Here is a 25,247-nt window from a genome sequence, read left to right on the forward strand (position 1 = left end):
CTTGAGGCAGCGGCAGAGTTCAGAAGGGAATCCAGGATTTTGCCTCCCCTCCCCCCCCAGTCCTCCTCTCCCTCTCCCGCCCACCATGACAACTCACTCCCAAAGGAAAGAAGACCATGCTCTGGCTACTGATAGTTAAGGTCACAAATCAGCAGCAAACCTGGTGCTCTGAGATCTGCTCCCTGCAGGATCGGGGTCCTGGAGAACGAAGTTGCTGAAGAGGAAAGAGGTTCAGCCTGACTAAGATCTGTTGCTACCCAAATAGCGTGATTGTGAAATGCTGCTGTGGTGCCTCATGCTTAAAATCTCCTGGTGAGGCAGGCCCCTGTTCAGGGCAGCTGCGCTGCATTATGGAAGATGTAACCTGGCCGGGGATCCCAGCCCACACAGAACAGGAGCGAGAAGAACCTGAATCACAGCAGCATTTCGGAATCAAAATCATGTCCATTCCCGTGTTCCGTTTTCTGATGGAAAACACGTATGTCTGCCATGGAAAGCAGAGGCATTTTGCAAACGTTTCATTTGATCAAAGGCCCAATTTTCCATGAAAAAGAAAAAGGTTTTGACTGAAAATTTTCAACCAGCCCTAAAAATGGCTCTGCAAAACTTGGCGGTGACTCTTGCCTGATGGTGCCTTCCAATTCCATAGATCTATCCCATAATCGGACTCCGATTTACTTTTTCATTCCTGCGTTGGCACTGCAGAGCTTACGAGAGCAGGGGCTGGCTTCTCTTCTGGCTCGCGCGTCACTAACACATCTGTCCACTAAGTTCCCACGACAGGGACAAATTATGTCCTAGGTTTCCTTCTTTTAGGCATGGAAGCCAAATCTCCTCCCCTCCCCCCACACTTCTCCATGCTAAAGGAGAATGGGTCACAGCCAAGACTATGAGATACAACCTGGGTCTGGATCACCCTGTCTAGTAGAACTAGACCAGAACTGAACTAGCGCATAAGGTTTTAAAACCCATTATCCAGCCCGAGGCATGTAAATCGCGTATGCTGTGAAGGACAGACAGCATGCTGGCTCTCAAGCCAGCACGCAAGTTTCCTCAGCAGACAAGAGGGATCGCAGACAAAATGGAAACCGCAGTAAGAGATATCCGAAGGAGCGGAGAGAATCTACATGCTTGTAGTGCAGTAAGTGGCTGACCAAGGGTTAATTGCATTTGTCCTTTGATAAAACATCTGAAGTTGTAACACACAGCAACATGCAGAGCTCGCTGCCGCTGAAGTCCATAGACGGCACCGACTCCCTGCAGCAGTTCCCTGTACAGCAGGCAACGAATGGGATCTTCATGTTCGGAGGTTAATCAGAAACTGACCGGCCGGCAAAGGGTGGGATGACACGACAGCTGTGGTAGAGCCCAATGGGCAGAGGTGGCCTCCAGAGAGTCGATGAATGCAGAAGAATCTGCACCATGTCACTGCTAATCAGGAGAAGTCCAGGGCAGAGCTCTCTCTTCAGAACAGGAGAGATCAGAGCAGGGAATTAGCGACCGGAGAGAAGCAGAGGCCGTAGTGGGCTCGGCTGCAGCCTGGTCGTCTGTCGGGGCAAGACGACTCACTGGAAGCTCATCTGCTGCTGCTGCAGGGACTTTGTGGAATCCAGCTGGATAAACAGGGCTAAACCAGGACGGAAGAAAGGACGGAAGTGTCAGCTCAGAACAGCCACGGCAACCAGAGAGTGCGGGGCCCTGGCACTTCCCAGGGAGAGGAAGCGTCTGTCCTGTGCTCTGCCATCTATGGCACAGGGCTGTTCTCAGACAGGCAGAGCTCCAGTAGGGGGACCCTGCAGCTTCCACCCAGGTTGTGAACGGGACAGAGGCTTGGAGCTGCAGTGTGTCTCTGCAAAGCAAGCAGCAAGGGCCAGTGCCGGGTATTTCCTTACTGTGTCAGCCAGCGTGTACCTTCCGCAGCAAAGAGACCAGGTCAAGGCCTCAATCCTACAGCACAAGCCACTAGCGAGGAGCCCTGCACCAGGGAAGTGGCCCTGACGTCAATGGGACAGGGCTGGCTAGCCGCGCTTTAATAGCGTAGGTCTTTGCTGCCCTCTAGTGGCTGGTGAGCCTGCTGCGGCTGGTGCTTTTAGAGTACAAGGCCCCGCGGGGGTCGGCCCTCACTGATGGACCATCTAGACTGGGTCACCTAGCGACAGACGGTTCTTGGCGATGAGGAAGGGGAGGGAGCAAACAGGACTCCATGTCACAAGGGGTCCATTCACGGTGGTCACGTCCAGGTACCAGCATGGGAAGGCACATGCTGTGCCAGATACCGTTTCTGTTCCCCATGCAAAGCTATTTCCACCGGGACAGAAAGTCTGGGGCCCCAAAGCCCTACCTGACAGCCCAGGGGCCAAGCATCCCCAGCTTTTGCTTCCTCTAGTAAAGCCAGCCGCGTGATCCTTACCGGTTGCCTCTGCATGAAGTGTTTGGCCATCGATGCTCCTGACTTGGCAGGACAGAAACACTTTCCTTCCCTCAATTTGGTCCACTTTGCTGTCCACCAAGACCACAGAGCCCAGCGGAATGGGGCTGCGAGAAGAAAACAGCTGATTGTTAGTGAGATTCCACTTCCTGTCCTATGCCGTTGAGTAGAATACCTCTGAGCTGTTAAACAGCCACTGTGTTACACCCCAGAGGTACTATTGGGTTATCCGGGAGAGGGGGCGGGCGGAAGCCCGCCCCATGCTAACGGATCCCCCCCCAGCCTAAGGGGAGGATCCACAGGGCCACGGAAACCCACTAAGTGCGGGGGACAACTAATAAAAGAACAGGGACAGGAGTGCGGTCAAAGGGTCATAAGGAGGGAGCCTGATGGGGACACCGAGCAGAGAACCCCGGACAGCGCCCACTGCTCCTCGAAGGCGTCAAGGGAGCCAGCGGACGCCGCCCAGAGGAACTCCGCCCGGAGGCGTGAGCGGACGAGGGACCGGAAACAAGCCCCACAGTCGCAGAGTCTCCGTCGGCCAACCTCCTCTCCCTGGTCGCGTGGATGGCCTTTTTAGCCAGGGCGAGGAGGAGGTTGACCAGGAGGTCCCGCGACTTTGTGGGGCCACGGATAGGGAGTGCATGGAGAAGGAGGTGAGGGGAAAAGTGCAGCCAGAAACATAACAGAATGTCAGTGAGGAGCCGGTATAGGGGCTGCAACCTGGCGCACTCTAGGTAAATATGCGCCAGGGTCTCCCTCACGCCGCAGAAGGGGCAGGTGTCCGGGACAGGGGTGAACCGCGCCAAGTACACGCCCGTGCTCACGGCCCCGTGAAGGAGCCGCCAGGTGATATCCCCGGCGGGCCTCGGGACCAGGGTGGAGTACAGGCTGGCCCACCGGGGCTCCTCACCCTCCACAGGTGGCAAGAGGTCCCGCCACTTGGTGTCGGGGCGGGACACGAGGGTGAGGAAGTGAACGGTATGGAGCACGAGCGCGTAGAGTTGTTTCCTTGGCGCGGTTTGGAAACGGACCGGCTGAAGATCGTGCAGCCGGCTGGCAGAGAAGGGGCGGGGGGGCGCACTTTAGTGGCGAGTGACGCAATCTAAAATTTCCTAGAAGAGAATTTCATTAAGCTTGGGTTAAAATTGAGAACACAACTTCAACAAGTAAGCTGTATCACCCAGAGAGGACAGAAAATCTAAGCAGTGGCTCCCAACATCAGCTTTTTACTCTATCACATCCTCACCCACACTGTCACTCCAGTGCTTGCAGAGCCATCCTAGATAGCACGCTGCTCTACTGCGTATAGAAATGAACCAGCTTTTGTTCTGAGGAGTACTTAGGGGGAGGTGACTATCCTCACAACACCCCAGTGAGGTAGAAAGGTGATTGCTCCCAGTCTGTAAAATGGGGACGAGGCACAGAGAGATCTAATGGCTTCCCAGGGTCTTAAAGTGAGTCTGAACCCAGATCCCAACCCAGTGCCTTAACTGCAAGCCCACTGTTCCTTAGAAAGGCTTGTCTGGATGTTGTAGAGGGGCGAGCGATTCCTTAGTGCCCGGTCAATAGTACATTGATTGAGCTGGAAGCATACTTAGATCTTTCTGGATGAACGGGGCTACAAACCTAAAGGCCCCAAGTTGTCAAACCATTCCAGAGCAGTATGCAATTGAAGTTATCATTATCTGACCCCCTAGTCGTGGACCCACGGTGCTAGGTGCTGCACAAACACAGACCCAGGAGATGGGCTCTGCCTTGAAGCGCTTACAATCTCTTTGCCCGGTCGTAGGCCCCCTGATTTTACCAGTAAGCCCTGCGGCTGCACAGAAGCCTTAGTTCACCTACTTCCTGTAGTTTATACTGAGGTTAGCCGTCATCACCCTGCCAGCAACAAATATAGCGCAGCCCCCAATCGTGCTGTCAATGATCGTTGCAGTGGAGCCCCCGTGGGCAAACCTGAAAGGCAGATTGGGAAGGTGACGTAAGAAAGGGTTGAACGTGATCTCCCGAGGCATGAGTGCTGCCGCCCTCCCACCCCGGTCAATTGCGGTTAAGCGGATCACAGCTCTTGGGTAGGACAATTAACGGGACCTCCTCACCCCGGATGCCCTTCCAGATAGGGGCCCGGCTGGAATAGACACACCATCCTTTTCTCAGCCGGGTTAAGGAACATGGCGTATTCGAAGCCCACTCCTTCCAGATCCATGTTTCTGAGGAAGAGGCGGGTTTCCTTCCGCTCCTTCTCAGCCGTCAGCTTCAGCGATTCTAGTAGGGTGGAAGAAAAGTGATGACAAATGAGCGGCGAGGTGCAAAACTGCTAGGAGTTAAAGGCACAGCACCAGGCTAAAAACGATGCACAAAGATTTCTGCGGACGTCATAGGCGCTGACTTCTTCTGGAGCCGGTGGGTGCTCGACCCTCCTCTGCCCCTGGCCCTGCCCCCACCCCTGCCCCTCCCCAACCTCTTTCCCAAAGTCCCCAACCCCTTCCCCAAAGTCCCCACCCCAACTCCGCCCCCTCCCTGCTCCTATTCAACTCCTTCCCCAAATCCCTGGCCCCGCCTCTTTCCCCCTCCCTCCCAGAGCTTGCTACAGCTGTTTGGTGGCGGCAAGTGCTGGGAGGGAGGGAGGAGCAGAGACACGGTGTGCTGGGAGGAGGCGGAGGTGGGGAGGGGAGGGAGCCTGGCTGCCGGTGAGTGCAGAGCACCCACTAATTTTTCCCCGTGGGTGCTCCAGCCCCAGAACACCCACGGAGTCGGCGCCTATGGCGGACGTTAGGAGCCTGAACACCTTTATGGATCTGGGCCTAAATCCCTTACTTGTGTGGCTAACGACCCCTTGGATTGTTACGATTCAAAATGTTACAAGGCAAAGGTTATTTTTCCATTACGGATGCGTTTCAGATTTAATCGGGTTGAACTGTAAAGCCAGGCTAGTCAGTTTCGCTTTCTAGTTCTCCTGCACTAGGACACAGGTGAAATGTTGATATTTGCTGTTTGATAAGCTGGGACAATGTGCGTCCTGCTGAGCCAGCCACAAAACACAGACAGGCCCAGAGGTCACAGGATGCAACGGGAAGCTCAGAGGAAGGGAGACAAGGAAGAGAGAGGTTTTTTTTGTTTCTAATGTTCATTATTGACTCATTTCCTATGGGCGCCTCCCAGCACATGAGTCTGCAGGAGGGGAGAGTGGTTTGGCAGACTGGAAGCATATTTCATGCCTAAAGGGCAGCATGGAAAGAAACACAGAGATGGTTGCAGGAGAAACAGCTGACCACAACCACATTTGCCGTTTGGACTGCTCAGAGGGAAGGGGAATGTTTAGATCCAAACCAAAATACAGGCAAGGACATGTAACAGGAAGTAACATCAACAGCATTCTCATTTGGTAACTGACTTCTAGAAATGCTGGACACAAGATATTACAGAGGCAGGATTCAAAAAGATTAGTCACTGGTAGAAATAAAGAAACTATTCTCCAGAGTTACACTAGCTGGAGAGAGGGGTAAATAAGGCATATCCACCCTCAAGGTTCAGGATCGAAACCGAGCCGTCAGCTGCTTGGGGTTGGGATGAAACGACCGTCTTTGCATAGTTATTCGCTAGGGGGGAAAGGGGGTGTATTACTAGCCACTGTCAGAGACAGGATGGCTCATTGGTCTGATCCAGAACAGGAACTTACAAACAGGAGAGTGAATAGACATTGTTTGCCAGAGCTGGGGTTGATATTTAGACTCTACCCAGGAGGTGGCAACAGGAATGTGAGATGGTTAGTGGTAACACACACAGAAAAAGTATCACAGGGTAAAGACGGGGGGGGGTCTGATTTTCCCCTCAGTTACACCAGTCCCCACTAGCACTATTCTGAATTTACACCAGTGTTGGTGGAGGAAAACTCAATCACGTGAACCAGTTCATGTCTTCAAGGCTTTAGTGGCAACCCCAACACATATCAGACAAGATAAAGGAAGTAGGGTGAATACTTGATACAGAATTCAAGAGGAAGACACACACGCACGCAAGCACACCCCAGAAAGCCTTGCCTGGTATATGATCAATAGTACTGCTGTAGGAAGGAATCCTTTTCCATGTCCCATCTTTACACATCTCCAGGAACCTGCTATACAAATCCATCATGCCCTGGCTCCAGCTGGAGTTGGGGAGGGCATAATCCTTCAACTGTCTGGCCTGAGAGAACCAGGTCTGAAAAGAAATTGTTGAGATATCGTGAAGCTGGTGACCATCTCCTAATTACCCCGCTAAGCATTCATCTAGCACTCTGAGCCTTCAAAGCACCATGAAAGCTTTAATCCACCCCATTTGACAAGGCAGAGATCCAGACAGTCATATATGCAATCTGCCTGTTTTGTGTTGGGTTTCTTTTTTGCATAGGGTCTAACTGGACAATTTTGAAAGGTGCCCTGACTGCATCCCCTTTTGGAAAACATCATTCTCCATTTACTTCCTGTGAGGTTTCCATGCAATGACGCAAAGGGATGCTGTTATTTATCTAGTGAACACTGAACAGGTTTTCAGAAGCAGTCACAAGACAGAATAAACCACCACACAAATCCAGAGTCACAGAAGGGCACCTTATCATAGATATCTAGGGTTCAAAGGGACCTTGAGATGTCCTCCAGTCCAGTCCCCCACACTGAGGCAGCACTAAGTAAAGCTAAAGCATCCCTGATTGGTGTTTCCTAGAATCATAGGACTGGAAGGGACCTCGAGAGGTCATCTCGTCCAGCCCCTTGCACTCATGGCAGGACTAAGTATTAGTTTGTCTAACCTGTTCTTAAAAACCTCTAATGATAGGGATTCCAAAACCTCCCCTTAGAAAAACCTGCTGACTATAAGGATTGCTAACATCTAACTTCAGTCTCCTTTGATGCAGATTAAGCCTATTACTTCTTATCCTACCTTCAGAGGACATGGAGAACAACTGGCCATTGTCCTCTTTCTAACAGTCTTTCACATATTTGAAGACTGGTGTGGTCCGCACACAGTCTTCAGCCCCCCACCTTGTCCAGCTCTTAGTTAGTGAGATCTAGACAGACACAATGAGCCAAATATTCTGAACATTCTTTCCAGGGTAGAAATGCAGCGATTCCTCCTGCACTGGATACAATTAGCAAATGGCATCAAGTCAGCAGTATATAATTTTTTCCCCAAGTAAGCAGAGTATACTTTAATGGGGTAGCAAAATATCGCTCTATAAACACAACTCACAGTTAAGTGTTTCTTTTTTTTTTTTTTAAACTCAACTGATTTACAAGTTTCCAAATCCAATTTACAGTCATTATGGATGCTTTGTTGACTGAATGCATCTCAGATCAATAAAGTCACTTTTGCTTTTGATTACAATCACTTTCAGTTTTAGCACCTCTGCTGCCACATTACAAACCGTAGCAGATCAAAGTTTGGTTTTAAAAAATAACTCTTCATTTGAAGAACAATCAAAGCCTGTGAAAACTTTTCTATTGCTCTTTGTTCTTCAAACCTCAAGTTTTGGTCCAAATCCTATAGTGTGTTATAATTCAGGAGACTGCTGCCTATAACAAAGGTAGCCCTAATGTGTTAATCACGTTATCTGCTAGAAATATTTCCAAGCCAGGAATTGGGATTAAAAATGCCTTCATGTGATTTTATTGGCATAAAGTCTTCTGTGATTGTTCTAAGGAACAGAAGTGAAGGTGGTGCATAATTCCATCACACAGAGCAATCTATGAGATACTCAAGAAAAAGTTTAATATAGCAAATGAAATTCCGATGGGATTGATTTGTTATATTTAAGAAAGGCAAAAGCATCTTTGTTATAACATGGTGTTGTTCATAATGCTTCATATTCCAGACACAAGAATTCTTCCTGATTATTTTCAGAGAATTGCAATTGCTAGCCATCCCTTCCTCTCAGTAGCCTGGGAAAACAGGGCCACTCATCCATTCTCTCAGCACAGAACACATTTTTAAACAAACATACAGCTTTCATCAAGTTAATAAGGGAATGATTAAAAGATATTTCTCTGCATTTTGTCTTCTCTGTTCCATCAGAGGTGTTTTCAGCCAACTGAACTATTAGATGGGTAGACTGGAGAAGATTCACCTTAAAAGCATATATCTGAACTGCAGTTCTGTGCTAGAATACTAAATCATTTTGTATAGATAGGAGGAAGCTGAACTGTCTTTAACTCAATGGTTTTCAAAATTTACAACCACCAATAGTAGCTGATGATTATATAATGCCTTTCGCCATAGGGTAGGAAAGCCCCCCGCAAAGACATTTCTCTCTCTCTTCACATTATGGGGAACTGGGAGGCAGACAGGTTGAGAAATTAAGACTAGACACTGATTTTAGGTGCCTCAACATCTGTGAATTCAAGCTGAAACACTGTGGCCTAATATTCATAAAACCTGAGTGCCCACAACTGCAGAGTCACTGGGAGATGTTCAGTATCCCTGAAGAGCAGACCTCAAGCTGGGCATCCAGAAACTGAATGATCACAGATGAGTGGTTACTTTTGACCTGGTTTAAGTTGTATGTTCAAGGTCACCAACAGAGTCAGGGTCAGAGTTAAGATTATAACCTGTTGGCTTCTGGCTCCCTGTCCCCTGCTCAGTTCATGCATCTCTCAAACTGGGAAGCGATACTCACCACGGAGTTCCAGAGCGAACTGCATGGGGCAGCTGGACTTAACCCTCGAACGACACCGCAGCGTGACACCGTTGGAGCCGGACGGAGGACTGCACCGCGACCAAGCCCCCTTCTTGCCAACCTAACACAATTCCTCCACATGGCTTCTAGTGCAGAGACAGCAAACGTTGAGACTTGCTCTGCCAACGCAGCCCTCACATGTGGTCTCTGTTGTAAGGCAAGCTAGTGATGCAGCCGAGCAGGAATCACTCGCCTCAGGCTTTTAGCAGCATCAGAAGGGGCCTACTCACCAGATGCTGATTTCACAACTGCTCGCTAGCAGCATCTGGGGAAACTCCATGGAGCTCCGTGGAGGCAGAGGCAGGATGGGGATTCGGGGGCAATCCTGTCCTTTCTGCCTGGGGCTGCGCAGCAAGGATCGGACTAGCCCCAGCCAGGGTCTATCACACCAGCAGGGGCTTTATGGCTTAGAGCTGCACCACCGGCCTGAAAGAGGGGCTGGGGGTGGCTGCCTTGCGGCTCAGCCCCTCCCCCGAGGCCAGGCTGCAGCAGCAACAAGTGAGGAAGGGGAAGCCCACAACTGGGGGTGCCCTAAGGAACTGGGGGGGGGTTGGGGGGAAGGGAACAACCTCTCGAACTTCACCCCAGGGCACCCCCGAGTGACCTCTGACCTTGGAATGACCCCCCTGGCCCCAGCAGATCTTTGACCTAGGGGGGCTCTAGGATGACCTCTGACCCGGGGGGGCTTTCCACTGACCTCTGACCCCAGTGCAGGTGGCAGCTCCTTCCTCCTCCTCCTCCCCCCAGCGAACTTCACCGGCGGCCCAACGTCAGGCGTGGAGCTGGAGCCGGCTTAGACGTTACAACAGCGTGACGTCACGCGCCCCGCCACGTGACAAGGGTGGCGCGTCGCAGCTCCGCCCCTTCCGGCGCCTTCTTCCCTGTTGCCATGGGAACTGGGGGAGAACGGACGGAGCGCAGCCGCCTCGTTCCCTCCCCGCGGGGGGGCGGGGCCGTTACACCTTTCCCGGGCCCATAGATTCGCCGAGGCCCCCCATGGAGAGAGACACTGCTGGGGCTTACACAGCCCCTCCAGTCTCTACAGCCCCCACGGGCTAGAACCCCATAGAACTATCCCCGAGGCCCATAAGCTCCCCCGCTCCCCCAGGTCCTACATAGCTCCACAGAGTCCTCCTGCCCCAGGACCATATAGCTCCACAGAGCCTTCCCTCCCCAGGTCCATATAGCTCCTTAGCGCCCACAGAGCCCTCCCTCCCCAGGTCCATATAGCTCCTTAGCGCCCACAGAGCCCTCCCTCCCCAGGTCCATATAGCTCCCTAGCGCCCACAGAGCCCTCCCTCCCCAGGTCCATATAGCTCCCTAGCGCCCATAGAGCCCTCCCCCCGCCCCCCCAGGTCCTACATAGCTCCACAGAGCCTTCCCTCCCCAGGTCCATATAGCTCCTTAGTGCCCACAGAGCCCTCCCTCCCCAGGTCCATATAGCTCCCTAGCGCCCACAGAGCCCTCCCCAGGTCCTACATAGCTCCATAGAGCCTTCCCTCCCCAGGTCCATATAGCTTCCTAGCGCCCACAGAGCCCTCCCGCCCCAGGTCCATATAGCTCCTTAGCGCCCACAGAGCCCTCCCTCCCCAGGTCCTGTATAGCTCCCTAGCACCCATAGAGCCCTCCCCAGGTCCCATATAGCTTCCTAGTGCCTATAGAACCCTTCCCACTCCCATGGGGTCTTCAAGTCCCATCTATATCTACAACTATATCTATGTCTCTGCTCAAGGAGCAGTCCCCGCAAACCCTTATAGCCCCTCCCAGAGTCTATACAGGCCCATATAATTATCCTCAACTCCCATATAGCTCCCTCAGGCCCATCAAGCCTGTATAGTTCTCTAGGTCCCCTATAGAACCCTACACAACTCTTCCAGGGTCCATATAGTCCTTATATAGTCCCTTGGCCTGTCTTGACCCATAAAGTCCCCAGCAGCCACATAGCCCCATACACCGCTATGCCATAGAGCGCTCATTGATAAGGTGACCATACATCCCGTTTTGGCCCGGACACAGTCCCTTTGTTCAGCCCTGTCCCGGCCATCCTGACTTTTTTTCCCAAAAGGAGGCATGTGTCCCCTTTGCTCTTGCTGACTTGATCAGTGGGCAAGAGTGAACAGGACAAATACCCACTTTTTGGGAGGAAAAAAAAAGTGCAGTGTAGAGGGGGTGAGGGGAGATGCCAGCCCCCCGTAGCGGGGAGGCAGGGCTGGGGGGAGAAGCAGGGTTCCAGCGACCGGGCAACAACCTCGCTGTGAGGAGGGGTTCCAGCCAGCAACAGTTGGGGGGGGCGCCTTCGGGCAAACAGCTGGGGGTGTCCTGTTCTCTGTGGGAAATATAGTCACCCTACTCATTGACATATAGCCTATGAGGTCCTATATTCTGTATACAGGAGACCTTTGTCCACCTAATATCATGTAAAAGTGGCCATAGGTTGGGCAGTGAAGTGTATGAGACCCTATTAAGTGCCCATTGCCAAAGCCTTCTTTATGTGTAGGACTTGCATTTTCACTGAATTCCTTTGAGGGGAGACGACTTATTTGACAGCCACGTTTTGGTCATACAGCCAATATTTCCCAGAAGAAGATTCAGCTTTATAAATGTCTGGGGCAAAGTGGACTCTGGTAATTACTCTGACTAATTTAAATGGACAAGATAAAAAGAAAATGTAAGGGTGAGGTTTTAAAATTGTACACGACCGCACTGACTTCTTACCCAGTGCCACATCACAGAAGACTGCTTGGCAGGATGATTTTACCATCCCGTAACTGCTGTGAAATGGCCTCCCCGTGACTTCTTGCGAGATGGATTCTGAAAGGTAAGAAACCCCCTTGAAATGGACACTATCAATGGCCTCTTTCACAAGAGTCAGGGATTTTTAAAACTGCCTTAAAATCAGTGCAAAAATAAAGAGGGGAGGGGAGAAACTTGGACTAAATATAACATATGGGTCTCTGAATTTGACTGATATTGAGTCCAATTTAAGATTTCCACATCAGGCTAACTGATGGCCCTGAAGTGCAGCCACCTCTAGGGTGGAACTAGGCATCTGTTTAACAGCTCAAAATGATGCTCCGCAACATACAGCTCTGTTTTTGGTGCATCAATGTGATATTGCTTTGTGCTGTTGGACAGCTGGCATGTTCTACTCTAGAAGCACCTCAGTAATAGGCAAAATGTTCCCTGTGTCTTATCTCAATTTAACTTTGTAAAGTGCTTCAGAAGGAGAATTGCTGTAGAAATACAGAGGAGCTGGGAGTATCTCTGGTTATTAAGCCTTTTTAACACAAGAGGGAGTCCCAGGACAAAACACGTCTTGGTTTCTGAAAAGACTGCAGCATTCCAGTAAACGGAGACATTCTGCATACCGAGATTCTGGCAGGAGGTCTGTTAACATTACCTCTGCTGATGGCAAGACTATACTCTGTCCATTGCTTAAAAATATGACTGAACACTGCAGACATATACAGTATTGCAGCAAAGATGAATAATTAAAAACCCTGCTATTGGCATTTACTTGCAGTTCTGTGTTTACAGATCTGTGAACAAGAAAAAAGTCATCAATTCCAGCGAACCTTGCCGTGAATTTATTTCAGTGCCTTCCTAGCTGGCCATTACTCTATATATGAGCAGTTTCCTCTGCAGCCTGTAAATGGTGTGGCCTCCCCACTGTGCACTCATTGTCTCTAAACCTCCTTTCCCCCATATGCTGCTCTCCCTGAAAGACCTTTAAGTGAAGCCAAAGCAAAGAGAAGGATAGTTTTACTGATTGCCACATAAAAAAGATAATTCCCCTATCACAAGGAGCTGCAGAGCCAGAAATAGATGCCAGTTCTTCTGACTGCCTGTTCTGTGCCTTAATCACTAGGGCTAGGCCATGCTCCCTCGAGACAGGGAAGTGAAATTGGAAGCAATGCATTTAGTGAACATGGATGCTCATTGCATTTGGTGCTTTAATACCGCCCTGGATACATGGACTACTAATAAAATTTGTCATGCTAACTGCATTTGCAGCTAATGCTACCCAGGACAAGGGCCTGATAAATCTCCCTTAGACGTCAATTGCAAAACTCCCATTGGCTTCCACGGCAGCAGGGTCAGGCCCTAAATTATTGAATATAATCCTGTGCTGCAGAGAACTATACACTGATCTCTGTCTGGAGGGAGTAGGAAAGAAATTTCCCCTGTCAGAGATAACACTGTACAATTAATCACAAAGACCCTGAGGGGTATGCGGAGGGAGGTAGCCTTCTTCAGTAGCAAAAAGGATTGGCCATTTGCAGAGATGGGATACCAAAATAGATTCCCTAGCAAATCCTCTGGCATGTTGGTAGAGGGCGTTGCCTGTTTCATCTAGGAATGTGCTTGGAATTTTCAGTGTACACCTTGTTTAATCTGCCAGCGCGGCACTGGGCTACAGCAAAATGGGTGAGGTAGTGTGAGAGTATGGACAGACTGGATTCTCTTGGAAAGGGAGTTTGCGCCAAAGGTTGAACATGAAACTACTTGAGTGGAACATGCCTGCTGGATCATTTGTTTTCAGTGTACACACCCTACCCAGGGCTGGAATTCAACTCCCAGAGCTAGGGAGGCCCATCTTGGCATTGGTCCATGAGAGGTATCTTCTCAGGATCCACCTTTGGACTCCCCTGCTTGGCCCCCAGCCTGACTCCACCCTTTAAGAGGAAGAGAAGGCAGAGGCTGTAGAATTATTTCAATCCCAGCCAAAGGCTTTTCTCTGGACCAGATTAATCACTGCCGCAACTCCACTGCATTGGTTTACCCTAGGGATGGATTTGGCCCACCATGTCAAAGTCCATCTGGCCACATTTCCTGCATGCTAACAACGCTGGAGGGGATCAGAGAGAGAACCCTGTTCTGCAGGGCTGACAAAACCCCACCCACTCTTCTGGAGCAAACCCAGTTCCCCTCCTCCTTCAGTGCTTGGCTGTCTGCATGGAGCCATGATTTCATCTCTGCAGCCCTTTGTGGTTTATTGTTTGGCAGGAATGAATCAGGGGCTTATTCACTGGAAAGATTTTTTTTTCTTTGCTTTTCAACCAGATGCAATCAGTAACCAGGTTACAGTTGTTCAGCAAACTAGAGAGTGGTTTATTACCCAGTAACAGCTGCCTCTGGTGACTATGCTAGCAACACATGCACACACACAAAACTCATCCAGTAGCCCACCCAACATACACGTGCAAACCTCAGTTTGTATTCCACACGCACACAAATCTTAATCTTGTAGCCCCTATTATATACAGACACACAAACTTCATTTTGTAGCCCAGATCACACAGGTACGGTACATACCTCAGCGAGTAGACCATAGTTTACACACAAACACACACGCCTCAGCTAGTAGCCCACATTACAGATGCACACACACTACACCCATCTCAGCCAGAGTAGCTCACCTGTGGAGCTGGCAAATTTCCCCCCAGGCTCCTGGCCTCTCTCACAACTTTCCTTTTTTGACAAATGTTGCAAAACAAGACCAATAAGTCAAATCCAATGTAAAATAAATTATTTCAAAGACCTGTATTTTAGTCAAATATGTTTAAGATCTGTCCTGCCAGCTCTGTGGGATTCCTTGGTGTATGCTCAGGCAAAATAAATCCAGTTAATTTGCAGGGCTGGATTCTCAGCTGCTTTGTATCTTGCTGGTATAGTTGGGAATTGAACCTGAATCCCTTGATTCCTCACCCTGTAGGTCAGCCACAAGGCCAGCCTGAGTGGTGCATGTAGCTTGTTGAGAAACTGATCTTGCCAGGATGGTGCACCGTGTTTTATTTTCTGGCAGCCTAGACCACACAAGCAAAACCCCTTCACCCCTGGTTAGTGAATAAGTCACTTCAAGCTTGACTTTCAAAAGCCTTCACAATTGGGACCAGATTTTCCAGTGAGCTCTGCTCTCATTTAGGCACCTAAATGAAGTGGCAAGATTTGCAAAAATGCTCGGAATCCTGCAGACCCTCTTGTCCCAACTGGTAGTCAGCTGGTCAGCTGTCATTGACTACATGATAAGTAGCAATCAGCTCATCCTTGCCTTGTGCTCTCCTCACAACAGTTTGTTGTATCCACATGTTGTGTCTCATCTTGTCAATCTTTTTGGGGCAAAGACCACCTTTTGGTTATGGGTTTGAACAGCATCTCGCACAATGCTAAACACTGCCATGACTCAGATAATAAATAATAATGTGCAGAGGCTAGAAACACCCCCAAAAAGTTGTGGTTAAAATAGGGGAACAAACCAGGACTCCTGGGTTCTATTTCTAGCTTTGTTACTGACTTCCTGTGTAATCTCAAGTATATTTTAAATTGAGATAATGCACCGTGAACATCTGTCTTTCTGAAAGAGACCTTTGTCCTGTGCATCATCAGAGAGAGCTGCAATATTCTTGTTAATATCTGCAAAAATGTATTTGCTTCTGAACCCAGTAAGAAATGTCACCCTGGTTCAAAGAGAGAGAACTATTTTCTGCATTATCTTCCAAGCAGCTTCCACTCTTTACGAGATGCTGGCAGGAGGTGAGTGCGCTTTATTTGCCATCACCCTGGTGCCTGGCTTGGTAAATGCCACATACAGGGGAGTCACTTCCTCCATGTGAAGTGATTCACAGTTCGAAATGAGATCCAACCAGTGAAACACCGCCAGAAAGTTTCCACCACACCAAGCCCTGGCCTTGGGATTTTCAGCCCTGTTGCCGCAGTAACGTCAAATATTTTGGCAAAACACTTGGAATGGAGATGGTGGGTGAATCATAATAGTGAGGGGAGTTTGTGGAGTGTGTGTGGTGTGTGGTTTGTTACCCACTGTTTTCAATTACACAGAGAAGAGCTTATTCTGTACCAACTCAACCAGGAACTAGGGAATATTTGAGATATGAAAGGCTCCCGGCTTGATTCAAGCAAGCACAAATCAATGAGTCAGGAGAAATAAACACGGGATGTTTATTGCATAAATCCTTGTGTAGTATAGGGCTCCCACCACAACCCACAGCAGGCATCGGGGCCCAGAAGGACAGGGGTATTCCTAATCACCCACTTACCCCAGTCAAGAGCAGGGATGGGCAAAGTTTTGGATCATAAAAGAACCAACCCAGCTTTTTTCCCCCAAATCTTCAACCAGACCCACCTCCCTAATTTTTTTTAAAGATTCAATTAAAAAATTGGGAAACCTTTTTAGTATCTTGTTTTAATTTTCTCACAAGGATCCTGGTTTCATTTGGGACTGGATACAGAACTAAGGGAAGAAAGATTCTTCCCGTGGTATTTGCGATCTAGCTGGAAGTCGCCACACCCTTAGGAGGGTGCTTTGAGCTCCTTTGACCTGAAGTGCCATATGAATGCAAAGTGTTACTATTAAAAGAAGCAGAGGCAATGGTGTTAGAGGAGTGGTTCTCAACCTATTTGCCATTGTGGGCTGCATATGCAGCTCTCTCTGGGTTATGTGGGCCGCATCCACACACTATACATACTGCCTGTATGGCTCTGAGGCTGTCACATGGGCTGCAGCTGTGTGCTGGTTGGGCTGGGGGTTGAAACCCACCGTGTTAGAACAAGGAGAGTTGTGACTGCCGGGTTCTGTTCCCAGCTCTGGGAAGGGAATGTGGTCTAGAGGTTGGAGCAGGGCACTGGGCCTTAGCACTCCTGGGTTCTGTGCCTTGCTCTGGAACTGCGTTTGGGGTTCTGTGGTTAGAGCAAACGACTGGGTGTCAAGACTCCTGGGTTCTGTTCTCAGAAGGGATGGGTCGTGTTTCATCTTCAGTAAGCAAACTTTCTATCAGGAAGAATCCCGGAGGTACCCAGCTTGAACGTGTGTAGTGGAGTGTGCATGTGTGTAAAACCCAGGGGACGTGATCCCTCAGGTGTATCAGATGCCGTATTGGTTGGACATAAGAACGGCCAGATTGGGTCAGACCAAAGGTCCATCTAGCCCAGTATCCTGTCTGCTAACAGTGGCCAAAGCCAGGTGCTCCAGCGGGAATGAACAGAACAGGGAATCATCAAGGGATCTATCCCCTGTCGCCCAGTCCCGGCTTCTGGACTGTTTATGGCAGGTCGGGAGCTGAATTTCCCAGACTCGAGACCACAGGGCACGGAGCCATTGAAAAGTACTGGGAGAGTCTGGGCAGCCTAGCATTGCTGAGGCACCAGCAGACAGCCCCAGGGATCCTCTGTTCACCCAATGGGTGCAGGGCAGAGACTGGTCAAGGATCAGCTGTGAGACGGCATGTCCACACTGCACACCACTGGCAGCAGCTTGTAGGGCAGGGGCAGACAAATTTTTTGGCCCGAGGGCCTCATCGGGTTTCATAAATTGTATGGAGGGCCGGCTAGGGGAGGGGGTCGTGGCCCAGCCCCCACCTCCTATCTGCTCTCCCCCCCTCCCCCCAGGACTCCTGCCCCATCCAACCCCCCTGTTCCCTGCCCTATCCAACCACCCCTTCTCCCTGTCCCCTGACTGCACCTGGAACCCCTGCCGCCCCATCCAACCCCCCCTCCTTCCTGACTGCCCCCCCGGGACCCCTGCCCCATTCAACCCCCTGTTTCACCACCACCACCCACACCCCCGCCCCCTGACCACCACTCCGAACTCTCCTGCCCTCTATCCAACTCCCCCTGCTCCCTGCCCCCTTACCATGCTGCCAGGAGCACCGGTGGCTGGCGGCACTGCAGCCACACCGCTCAGCTGGAGCCGGGCCATGCCACCGCCACTGCCGCCACCACGCAGCTCAGAGCACCGGGTCAGGCCGGGTTCTGCAGCTGCGCTGCCCCAGGGGCTCACACCCCCACCGCCCAGAGCATTGCGCCGGTGGCGGAGTGAGCGAGCTGAGGCTGCTGGGGAGGGGGGACATCAGGGAGGGGCCGGGGGCTAGCCTCCCAGGCCAGGAGCTCGGGGGCTGGGCAGGACGGTCCCGTGGGCCAGATGTGGCCTGCGGGCTGTAGTTTGCCCCCCCCTGTTGTACAGTATACGCCGCTACACGCCGCAGTGAAAAGCCGGCTGTGTCTGCACCATGCTGTAGCTATGCACAGCAGTGAAAAGCTCTGGCGGTGAGGAGGCAGCGGGGAAAGGCTCCAGCTGCAGGGAGCTGCCAGGAGTCTTTCCCCTCTGCCAGAGCCTTTCCCCAAGTCCGGAGCCTTTTCCTGCAGCGGGGACAAGCTCCAGCAGCAGGGACACTGATGGGGAGGTGCTGCTTGTGTGTAGAGAGAGCTGTGGGGGGTACATACCCTATGGGTTCAGGCGTGTCTTTACGCACTTAAGCAGTGCTTCCCTGTCTACATTGCTATTTGTACCAGGCGAGGGGGCATGCAGTGTATGTACTTTACATGCCATCGGAAGCAGTGTCGACATACCCTGATTTGCTCTCGGGTCGTGATGATCTTTGCTATGTGGACCAAGGCGAGTTGCAGGAGCTGCTGCCTCTGCCATTGTTCCCCCCCCCCTTACCTCCCCCTCTGGCCTGCACCTTTGTGGATGGCTGGGAAGTGGGGGGGTGTTAGTGTGAAGCCCTCAGGCCGAGTTGGCCTGGTGCCCCAGCGACTGGGATCAATGTGGCTCTGGATAGGGCTGAGTGGGTTTGTCAGGCAGCAGGCAGTGTGCAGCCTGAGGAAGTGATGCGTTTCCTGTGTCCCAGCATGCGCCTCTTGCCAACAAAGATCTGTGCAGAGACACACCTACACACACTCCATTCTCTCTGCCACACACCCCCAGCATATCCGTTCTCTAGGATGCACCACAGCCGTTGCCTCTCTCTTATCCTGTCTCACATGAAAACACGCTAATTCTCCCCATCCCTTACACCAGTGGTCACCAAACTTTTCAGGGTTGTCGTTACCCCCCCCCCTTACTGCTGTCTGCACACCCCAGGGGCTGGGAGTGGGGCTGGATGGCGCTCCCTCCCCATTCCCCCTGTTGGGGGCTGGCCCGGGCCCTGACACCCCCCCCCAAACATTCCTCTGTGCCCCCCTAGGGGGACATGCCCCACACCAGGACCACTGCCATACACACATGCATTTATGGCAGAGGTTCTCTACCTTTTCCTTTCTGAGGCCCGTGCAACATGCTATAAAAGCTCCAAGGCCCAGTTGGGGGGCAGGGTGGATGCTCGGGGTTCTGGACTTCAGCCCCTGGGGAGCGGGGGCAGCTCAGAGCTTTAGACCTGCAGGGCTTGGGGCTTGGTGGAGGGGATTCAGGGCTTCTGCCTCACACTGGTGCCGGGGCTCTGGGCTTCAGCCCCGCAGGGGCACTGTGGCTTCGGACTCCAGGCTCTAGCCCTACGTGTGGTGCCAGGTCTCGGGGAGCAGTGGAGCTCATGGGGTTAAATCCAGCCCAGTAATTCTGTTTTTTATTTTCCTGGAAAAGCATCTTCTTTACCTGTTCCCCTAGTCCCGGTGAATAGCTCAAAGGCACCAGCCTCTCCGCGCAGCGGGCACGTGCATGTGGCTGCCCTCATGCTTGCTGCGAAGGCAGCTTCCTCTTATCGTTTTAAAGGCTTGGAGCCAGCGGATCGAGATCACCGGAGACTTGGTAACCTCCCGTTTGCCTGCCCTTTCCCCTCCAGCTAAGGTCTGACTGCGGACTCAGTCTGCAGCTGCACGAGCTGGGAAGGTGGAGAACAGCTGTCACCCCGGCCAGGTGACAGGGCTGCTGTCAAGGAGTGGCTGTGGGGAGGACAATCCTATCAGTTCAAGCCCATCAGGACAGAAGGTTAAACCTTCCCTTCAAACAATAGCAACAGCTGCCACTGCCCAGGCCTTCCCCCTGGCGCTGGTGTCGTTTCCAGAGATATTGACCCGCTGGTGGCACCTTCATGTTTCCAGTGGAGTTCGCCTCAGAGTTCAGGTCCAGCGTGAACTGGGGCAGAAACGAAACAGGCAGTTAGAGCTTATGAATGTTGGTGGTGATGAAGAAAACTAGTTGCCCTCACCTGCCCCTTTCTAAGGCGTTGTCTTTCCAGGCAGAGTGTGCCTCAGGTTGCCCCGACTTTGGGTATTTTTTGGAGGTTTTTTCCACATCCCACCCCCAGTTTCAGGAATGTTAGCTGATAAAATTCCTCAGGGCTGAGGTAAGAGGGAATGCTTCCAGCCGCGCTGTTTGGACCCACTGTGAATGCAATAACAGCAGATGATCAGGGTAGTTCGCTGCGGGGATCATCGGAAGGTGCCCCTGGGGAATCCCAGCTGTTTATCAATGCCCAGGCAATGCCCTGTGCCAGGGTCTCTGTTGCTGTGTTATAAACTGAAAGTGGGTGACAAAGCCCAACAAGCCAGGGAGATGGAGTTGCAGAGAGCGGGGAACCATGATGCAGTGTCCGTGCGTATGAGCCAGATTCGAAATGTGCTCAGCACCCAAAGCAGAAGCCAATGTGTACATGCCCTGCACCTCTGCAAATCAGGCCCAAGATGCATTAGCCCAGGGGTCGGCAACCTTTCAGAAGTGGTGTGCCAAATTCACTGCAATGTAAGGTTTCCTGTGCCTGAACATTTGTAGAAGGTCTCTCTCTCTCTCTCTCTCTCTCTCTCTGTGTCTATATTATATAAATAAACTATTGTTGTGTTTAAAGTAAATAAGGTTTTAAAAATATTTAACAAGCTTCATTTAAAATAAAATTAAAGTGCAGCTCTTATCAATTTAGTGTGATCCTTCCCTGGGATCATTGTCTGGGGTTCCCACCACCAACCCCGCTCAGCCCGCTGCTGGTCTGAGGTTCCATTTACTCAGCCGGCAGCAGGCTGAGCGGGCCAGCCGGGGGCTGAGTGGCTCAGTCCGCTGCCAGTCTGGGATGCCAGTAGCACTCAGCAAATGTGAAAAACCAGGACACTTCTTTTTTAAGGTGGGGTAATGTTGCCTCTATAAGACAATGCCCCTGTATCAGGACATCTGGTCACCCTATGCTTCCAGCCAGGGGCCGGATCCTGTCCAGGGGAGGGGTTTAGCTGCCCCCCACTCTCCCCAAGGGACAGTTTCAGGGTCGGCAGGAACCATGTTTGTAGCCATTGTGTTTATGGCAGGACCCTGTGAATAGGCTGCATCTTTCCCTTTGTGTCTCCCCTACCCTGTCCTGCTCTGTCTCTTCTCTCTCTCGCCTTTCCCCCCCGTAGCCCTTTGTTTATTTTCTTTAAGCTGTGAGCCCAAGCCCAGGGCTGGCTTTAGCAAGTGCGGGGCCCAATTCGAACCGTTTCAACGGGGCCCCGGCAGGGATGATTGTATATATATAAAAAAAAAATGTAAAAAACACATGGGGCTTGTACTCACCGGGCGGTGCTCCGAGTCTTCGGCAGCGGGTCCTTCACTCGCTCTAGGTCTTCGGTGGCACTGAAGGACCCGCCACCAAACTGCCGCTGAAGACCCAGAGCAAGCGAAGGACCCACTGCCGAAGTGTCGCCGAAGACCCGGAGCGCTGCCAGGTGAGTAAAAATTAAAAAGGTGCCTCTAGCCAGGGAAGAGATTCTCACTGGGCGCAGGGCCCTCTTAGGCGCGGGGCCCGATTCGGGGGAATTGGTGGAATTGGCCTAAAGCCAGCCCTGCCCAAGCCCAAACCCTAGACTTGGGCTATCTACTGTCCATCCCAATACACACCTATCTGTCTGTCTGTCTATCTATCCTTCTCTTTTGTTTGTTTAGAGAGTTCCAAGTACTGTAATACCTTGGTGCCAGTGGGAAGCCCCGACCCATTCTGAGCCCCCTGCTCCTGACACCGAATGGTCTGGTTACATCATTAAAAGCTTCCTGTGAAGCCGGCAACTGATTTGAAGTCCACATTCTCGCCTCCCACTCCCTGCGCCTGCCCCTCCCCCCATGCGCACACACAGCCCCGAGCCCACTCCCCCACGCTGAACCCCTCGCCCCACCACCCTGCACATAACAGGATTCATTCCGCACACGCGTGGGAAAAGCGGGAGGGAACATTGGTCGGCAGAACCACTCCGGACAGTGCGGCACAGCCCAAGGTGGGGTGGCTCTAGGACAGGCACGGTGCATTCCTTCCAGCTTATGAATGTGTGGAAAGGCCTCCTAATCAGAACCAGGACAGGGCTCTCGCAGCTCAGACTGCACTGGGGGGGCAAAATGGCAGCCCGGTGCTCACTCCTCCCTGCTTGTTACTGCCTTGGTCACGGGACAGTCGCCTGGCTGCGTGTGAAGCTATTGCAGAACCTCGTGGCCTCTTTTCTTCCCCTTTCACTGATCGCCTGGTACAGCCCGGCCGCCGGGTGCCAGCTCCTGCAGAGGGTGTGTCTGGTGTCCCTTCGGGGTAACGGAGAAGGTTTGGCTGGAGCAAACATACCGGGGATTCGGTGTTGAGGCTGCTGGATTCAGACCCTATGAGTCTCTCTGGTTCCTTAGACTGCCCAGCCTCTGGTGCTTAGTGTCATCCAACAGGCTCGCCCTTAATCTTGGCTTGAATTTAGCCGTCTTGGAGGGGACTGCTGACTGCGCTCTGCAGTCTGCCAGTGTTCGGCTTTGCTGGGAGACACTGCAGTGAAATGCAGGCTAAGGAGTGAGCTGCAGGTCTGCCTTTCACCCCTTCCTGCACCACACGTGTGAATGGGATTCCCGGGCATGAGCTGAGGGTCTGGGTGGGGCAGGGCCGGCTCCAGGCCCCAGCGAAGGAAGCAGGTGCCTGGGGCAGCCAATAGAAAGGGGTGGCACTCCTGCCGTTATTGGGGTGGCACGTCCGGGTCTTCGGCGGCAGGTCCTCCACTCCCTCTCTTCCTCTTCGGTGGCGCTTCGCTGGCAGCTCAGTCGAGGTTTTTTGGGGTTTTTTTTTCCTTCTCCGCTTGGGGTGGCAAAAAAGCTGGAGCCGGCCCTGGGGTGGGGGCAATTTATTCAACTGCGGGTCACATGCAAGTCAAATGATCCAAAGGCCTGATCTCTGAGGTACTGAGTGCTTCCAGCCCCACAGGGCTTCAGTGGAGCAGCAGGGAATCGGTTCTCCGGGTTGTTCCAGATTCCCAAGCACCGTGCACCCGACAGACCGAGCCCTTTGGAAAGCCAGGCCCCAAGGGATTTATAACCCTGCGTGATTAATGCCTCCATTGTGTGAGGTTTGCTGTTCCCTGGCACTGTATCCTCCTAGGGCAGGACAAAGAGGCAGTAAGCTCCAGTCCTGAGCTGGCAAAGGAATGTGCTTTGGATACATATTTGGCAGGGGCTGCCTTCCCCCTCAGCAGCGCCTCCCTATTGTATGAAGAGCCCATTCTAACAGCTGGCCATGTAAGCAGGCTGGCTAGTTCTAGGGAGCGAGGTGCCGAGCTGGCCCGCTTGCTGGTTCAGATCGGACCCAGCCTGGAGCGTCTGAAAGTCACAGCGGCTAACGCGTGTAGACGTCCCCGAGCTGGCTTTAATCTAGCCAGCTCGGGCGCTGGAGCAGTGAAGCTGCAGCAGCACGTGCTTCAGTGCAGGGTAGGCCCCTGAGTTATTACCCGGGGTTCCTGCTCCGCTCGGATTTATCTGCATGAGCTGCCTGTCACTGCAGTACAGAGAAACCCAAAGGCAGCTGGCCTCTGCGTGCAATGAGTTGGGTAGGTCTCTGTCCAGTGCCTAGTGAGCAAGAGGCAAAACTCACCAGCACTAATCGGCCTCTCTTTGCTGGCATCCTTGAGGCTAAGGCATATGGAGAACAAGCTCCCCTCGCACCCCCTCCGGATTGGGGGGGACTGTGTGTTTTGGAAGCTCACCTGCCCGCTCCCTCTGTTGTGTGTGCTCTGGAGATGGTCTTAGGAATCATTATAAAGGCCCTGCCGCCCCTTTGTGCTGGCATGTGGGCGGGATGGAGACTGGCTGGAGGGGCAGGACTGCACTCTGGCCAGTCTACTGTGGGGGGAGCTGTTGAAGCGGGGGCCACAAATCAGCTGCTCGAGCCTTCTCCGTTCAAGCTGTGAGCTGGGGAGGTAGCAGCTGCTGGGATGGGTTTGGAGCCAGAGACCTTCAGCCTGCTGGGCTGTCTGCTGGTGGGTGGGAAGGGCCAGTCTCGTATCCTGTATCTTTCCAAGACAGCACTGCCATGCAGGACACTGGGGAATCCCGCTGGCACCGAGCCCGTGAAATGCACGGTCCTGTTCCCCTCCCCAGCCTGCTTTGCCTGAGCCAAGGAGTGGGCGAGGAATGAAGCCCTCAGGGCTCCAGGCCGAGCAAGAACGCAGCAGCCTCCCACGCTGGGAGATGGTTGTGACACCCCCAGAAACAGGGAGAGCAAGAGGAGGTGGCGCCAGGGCTAGAGCTTCAGCACTTGCGGGGCCCTGGGCTTCTTTACGGCACATCCAGGGGTGGGGAAGTGAAACCCACACGCCCTGAGCTGAAATAGGGGCTCAATAGAATGCAGTTGTGTAAGTAAACGGTTAACATCCCACACCCACTCCGGTGGGAGACTCTAGGGAAGCCCCACCCAAACACTCATATCCTCTTGAGCTCCTGGTGTTTGTCATCACTGGAGCTGCAGCAGTTCTCTGGCACTCCCATGCCTGGGATGGGGGAAGACGTGTCTAGGGCTTAGAGCAGGGAGGCTGGGAATTCCAGGTACTGGGAAGGGAGTGGGGTCTAGTGGCTCGGGTAGGGAGCTTTGAGCCAGGACTCCTGGGTTCTATTCCAGGCTCTAAATGTGAGTGTGGGCTACTGGTTAGAGCAAGGGGGGGCTGGAGGGCACTGCCCTGGACACCGGTTCTCTGGGGGCTGTGCTGACTGCCTGGATCCCTGCTGCCAGTGAAGACAAGCGAGCAGCACCTTCCCTCTGAGGCTGCTGCAGCAAGCGGCCCCAGTCAGAGCAGGCGGGCCCGGCTGAAAATCCCTAGGAAAATTCATGGGTTACGGGACACCTCCCTCTGCCTGAAAATAGCTGCGTGGGGAGAAAAAACAAACAAACAGCAGGGCAGGGAAAGGTGGGATCCAGTCCTGGGGCACGAAAAGCCTGTTGCTGCTGCGTCCTTGCCCCCCCCGCAGGAATCACCTGCAAGGCTGAGAGGGAGTGAGGGACAAGGGTGTGAAAGGGAGAGCTGGGGAGGGGTGGGGGTGCCTTCCTGCAGCTCAAGCGGCTATTCAAAGGAGCCTTCTGGCATAATACCAGCCCCCACTGCTAACCACTAGACTCCATTCCCCTCCCT

At 52.4% G+C, this 25,247-nt stretch overlaps 2 protein-coding genes across 10 annotated transcripts in view; one reads left to right on the plus strand and one right to left on the minus strand.

Moving 5' to 3' along the window:
• Positions 1-1,160: 1,160 nt before the first annotated feature.
• On the minus strand, positions 1,161-11,916 carry LOC123351465 (acyl-coenzyme A thioesterase THEM4-like). Of its 6 annotated transcripts, none has more exons than XM_044990846.1 (7): positions 11,856-11,916; positions 9,081-9,223; positions 6,472-6,631; positions 4,531-4,696; positions 4,277-4,387; positions 2,411-2,535; positions 1,161-1,627 (listed from the first exon to the last, which is right to left on the minus strand). In XM_044990846.1, exons 1-7 carry the CDS (start codon positions 11,899-11,901, stop codon positions 1,566-1,568), a joined length of 813 nt encoding a protein of 270 aa, XP_044846781.1. In that variant the 5' UTR covers positions 11,902-11,916; the 3' UTR covers positions 1,161-1,565. The 6 variants fall into 6 exon arrangements, with proteins under 6 accessions (XP_044846781.1, XP_044846782.1, XP_044846784.1 ...); XM_044990847.1 differs by lacking the exon at positions 11,856-11,916 and adding an exon at positions 9,838-9,993 and having other exon boundaries at positions 9,081-9,226; XM_044990849.1 differs by lacking the exon at positions 11,856-11,916 and adding an exon at positions 9,838-9,939.
• LOC123351463 (SLAM family member 9-like) overlaps positions 10,274-25,247 on the plus strand; it is a 51,193-nt gene continuing 36,219 nt past the window's right edge. Inside the window, exons 1-2 of one of the 4 annotated variants that reach the window (XM_044990833.1) lie at positions 10,274-10,317; positions 10,691-11,958. In XM_044990833.1, the coding sequence (XP_044846768.1) occupies positions 11,945-11,958 (14 nt within the window). In that variant the 5' untranslated portion in view covers positions 10,274-10,317; positions 10,691-11,944. Of the gene's footprint in view, positions 11,959-25,247 lie in introns of all 4 variants that reach the window. The other 3 variants (XM_044990835.1, XM_044990834.1, XM_044990836.1) reach the window with 3 other exon arrangements.

This window comes from Mauremys mutica, chromosome 17 (genome assembly GCF_020497125.1).
Source record: "Mauremys mutica isolate MM-2020 ecotype Southern chromosome 17, ASM2049712v1, whole genome shotgun sequence".
In the NCBI taxonomy this organism is placed as follows: Eukaryota; Metazoa; Chordata; order Testudines; family Geoemydidae; genus Mauremys; species Mauremys mutica.

What these genes read in the sequence shown, in the direction of transcription:
- LOC123351465 (XM_044990846.1), bottom strand. Translation starts at nt 11,901, where the DNA reads ATGGTAAAATCATCCTGCCAAGCAGTCTTCTGTGATGTGGCACTGG. An exon ending in GTTCGCTCTGGAACTCCGTG is followed by an intron (nt 6,632 to 9,080) that starts GTGAGTATCGCT and finishes ATTTCTTTTCAG; the next exon opens with ACCTGGTTCTCTCAGGCCAG. An exon ending in TACTATTGATCATATACCAG is followed by an intron (nt 4,697 to 6,471) that starts GCAAGGCTTTCT and finishes CCACCCTACTAG; the next exon opens with AATCGCTGAAGCTGACGGCT.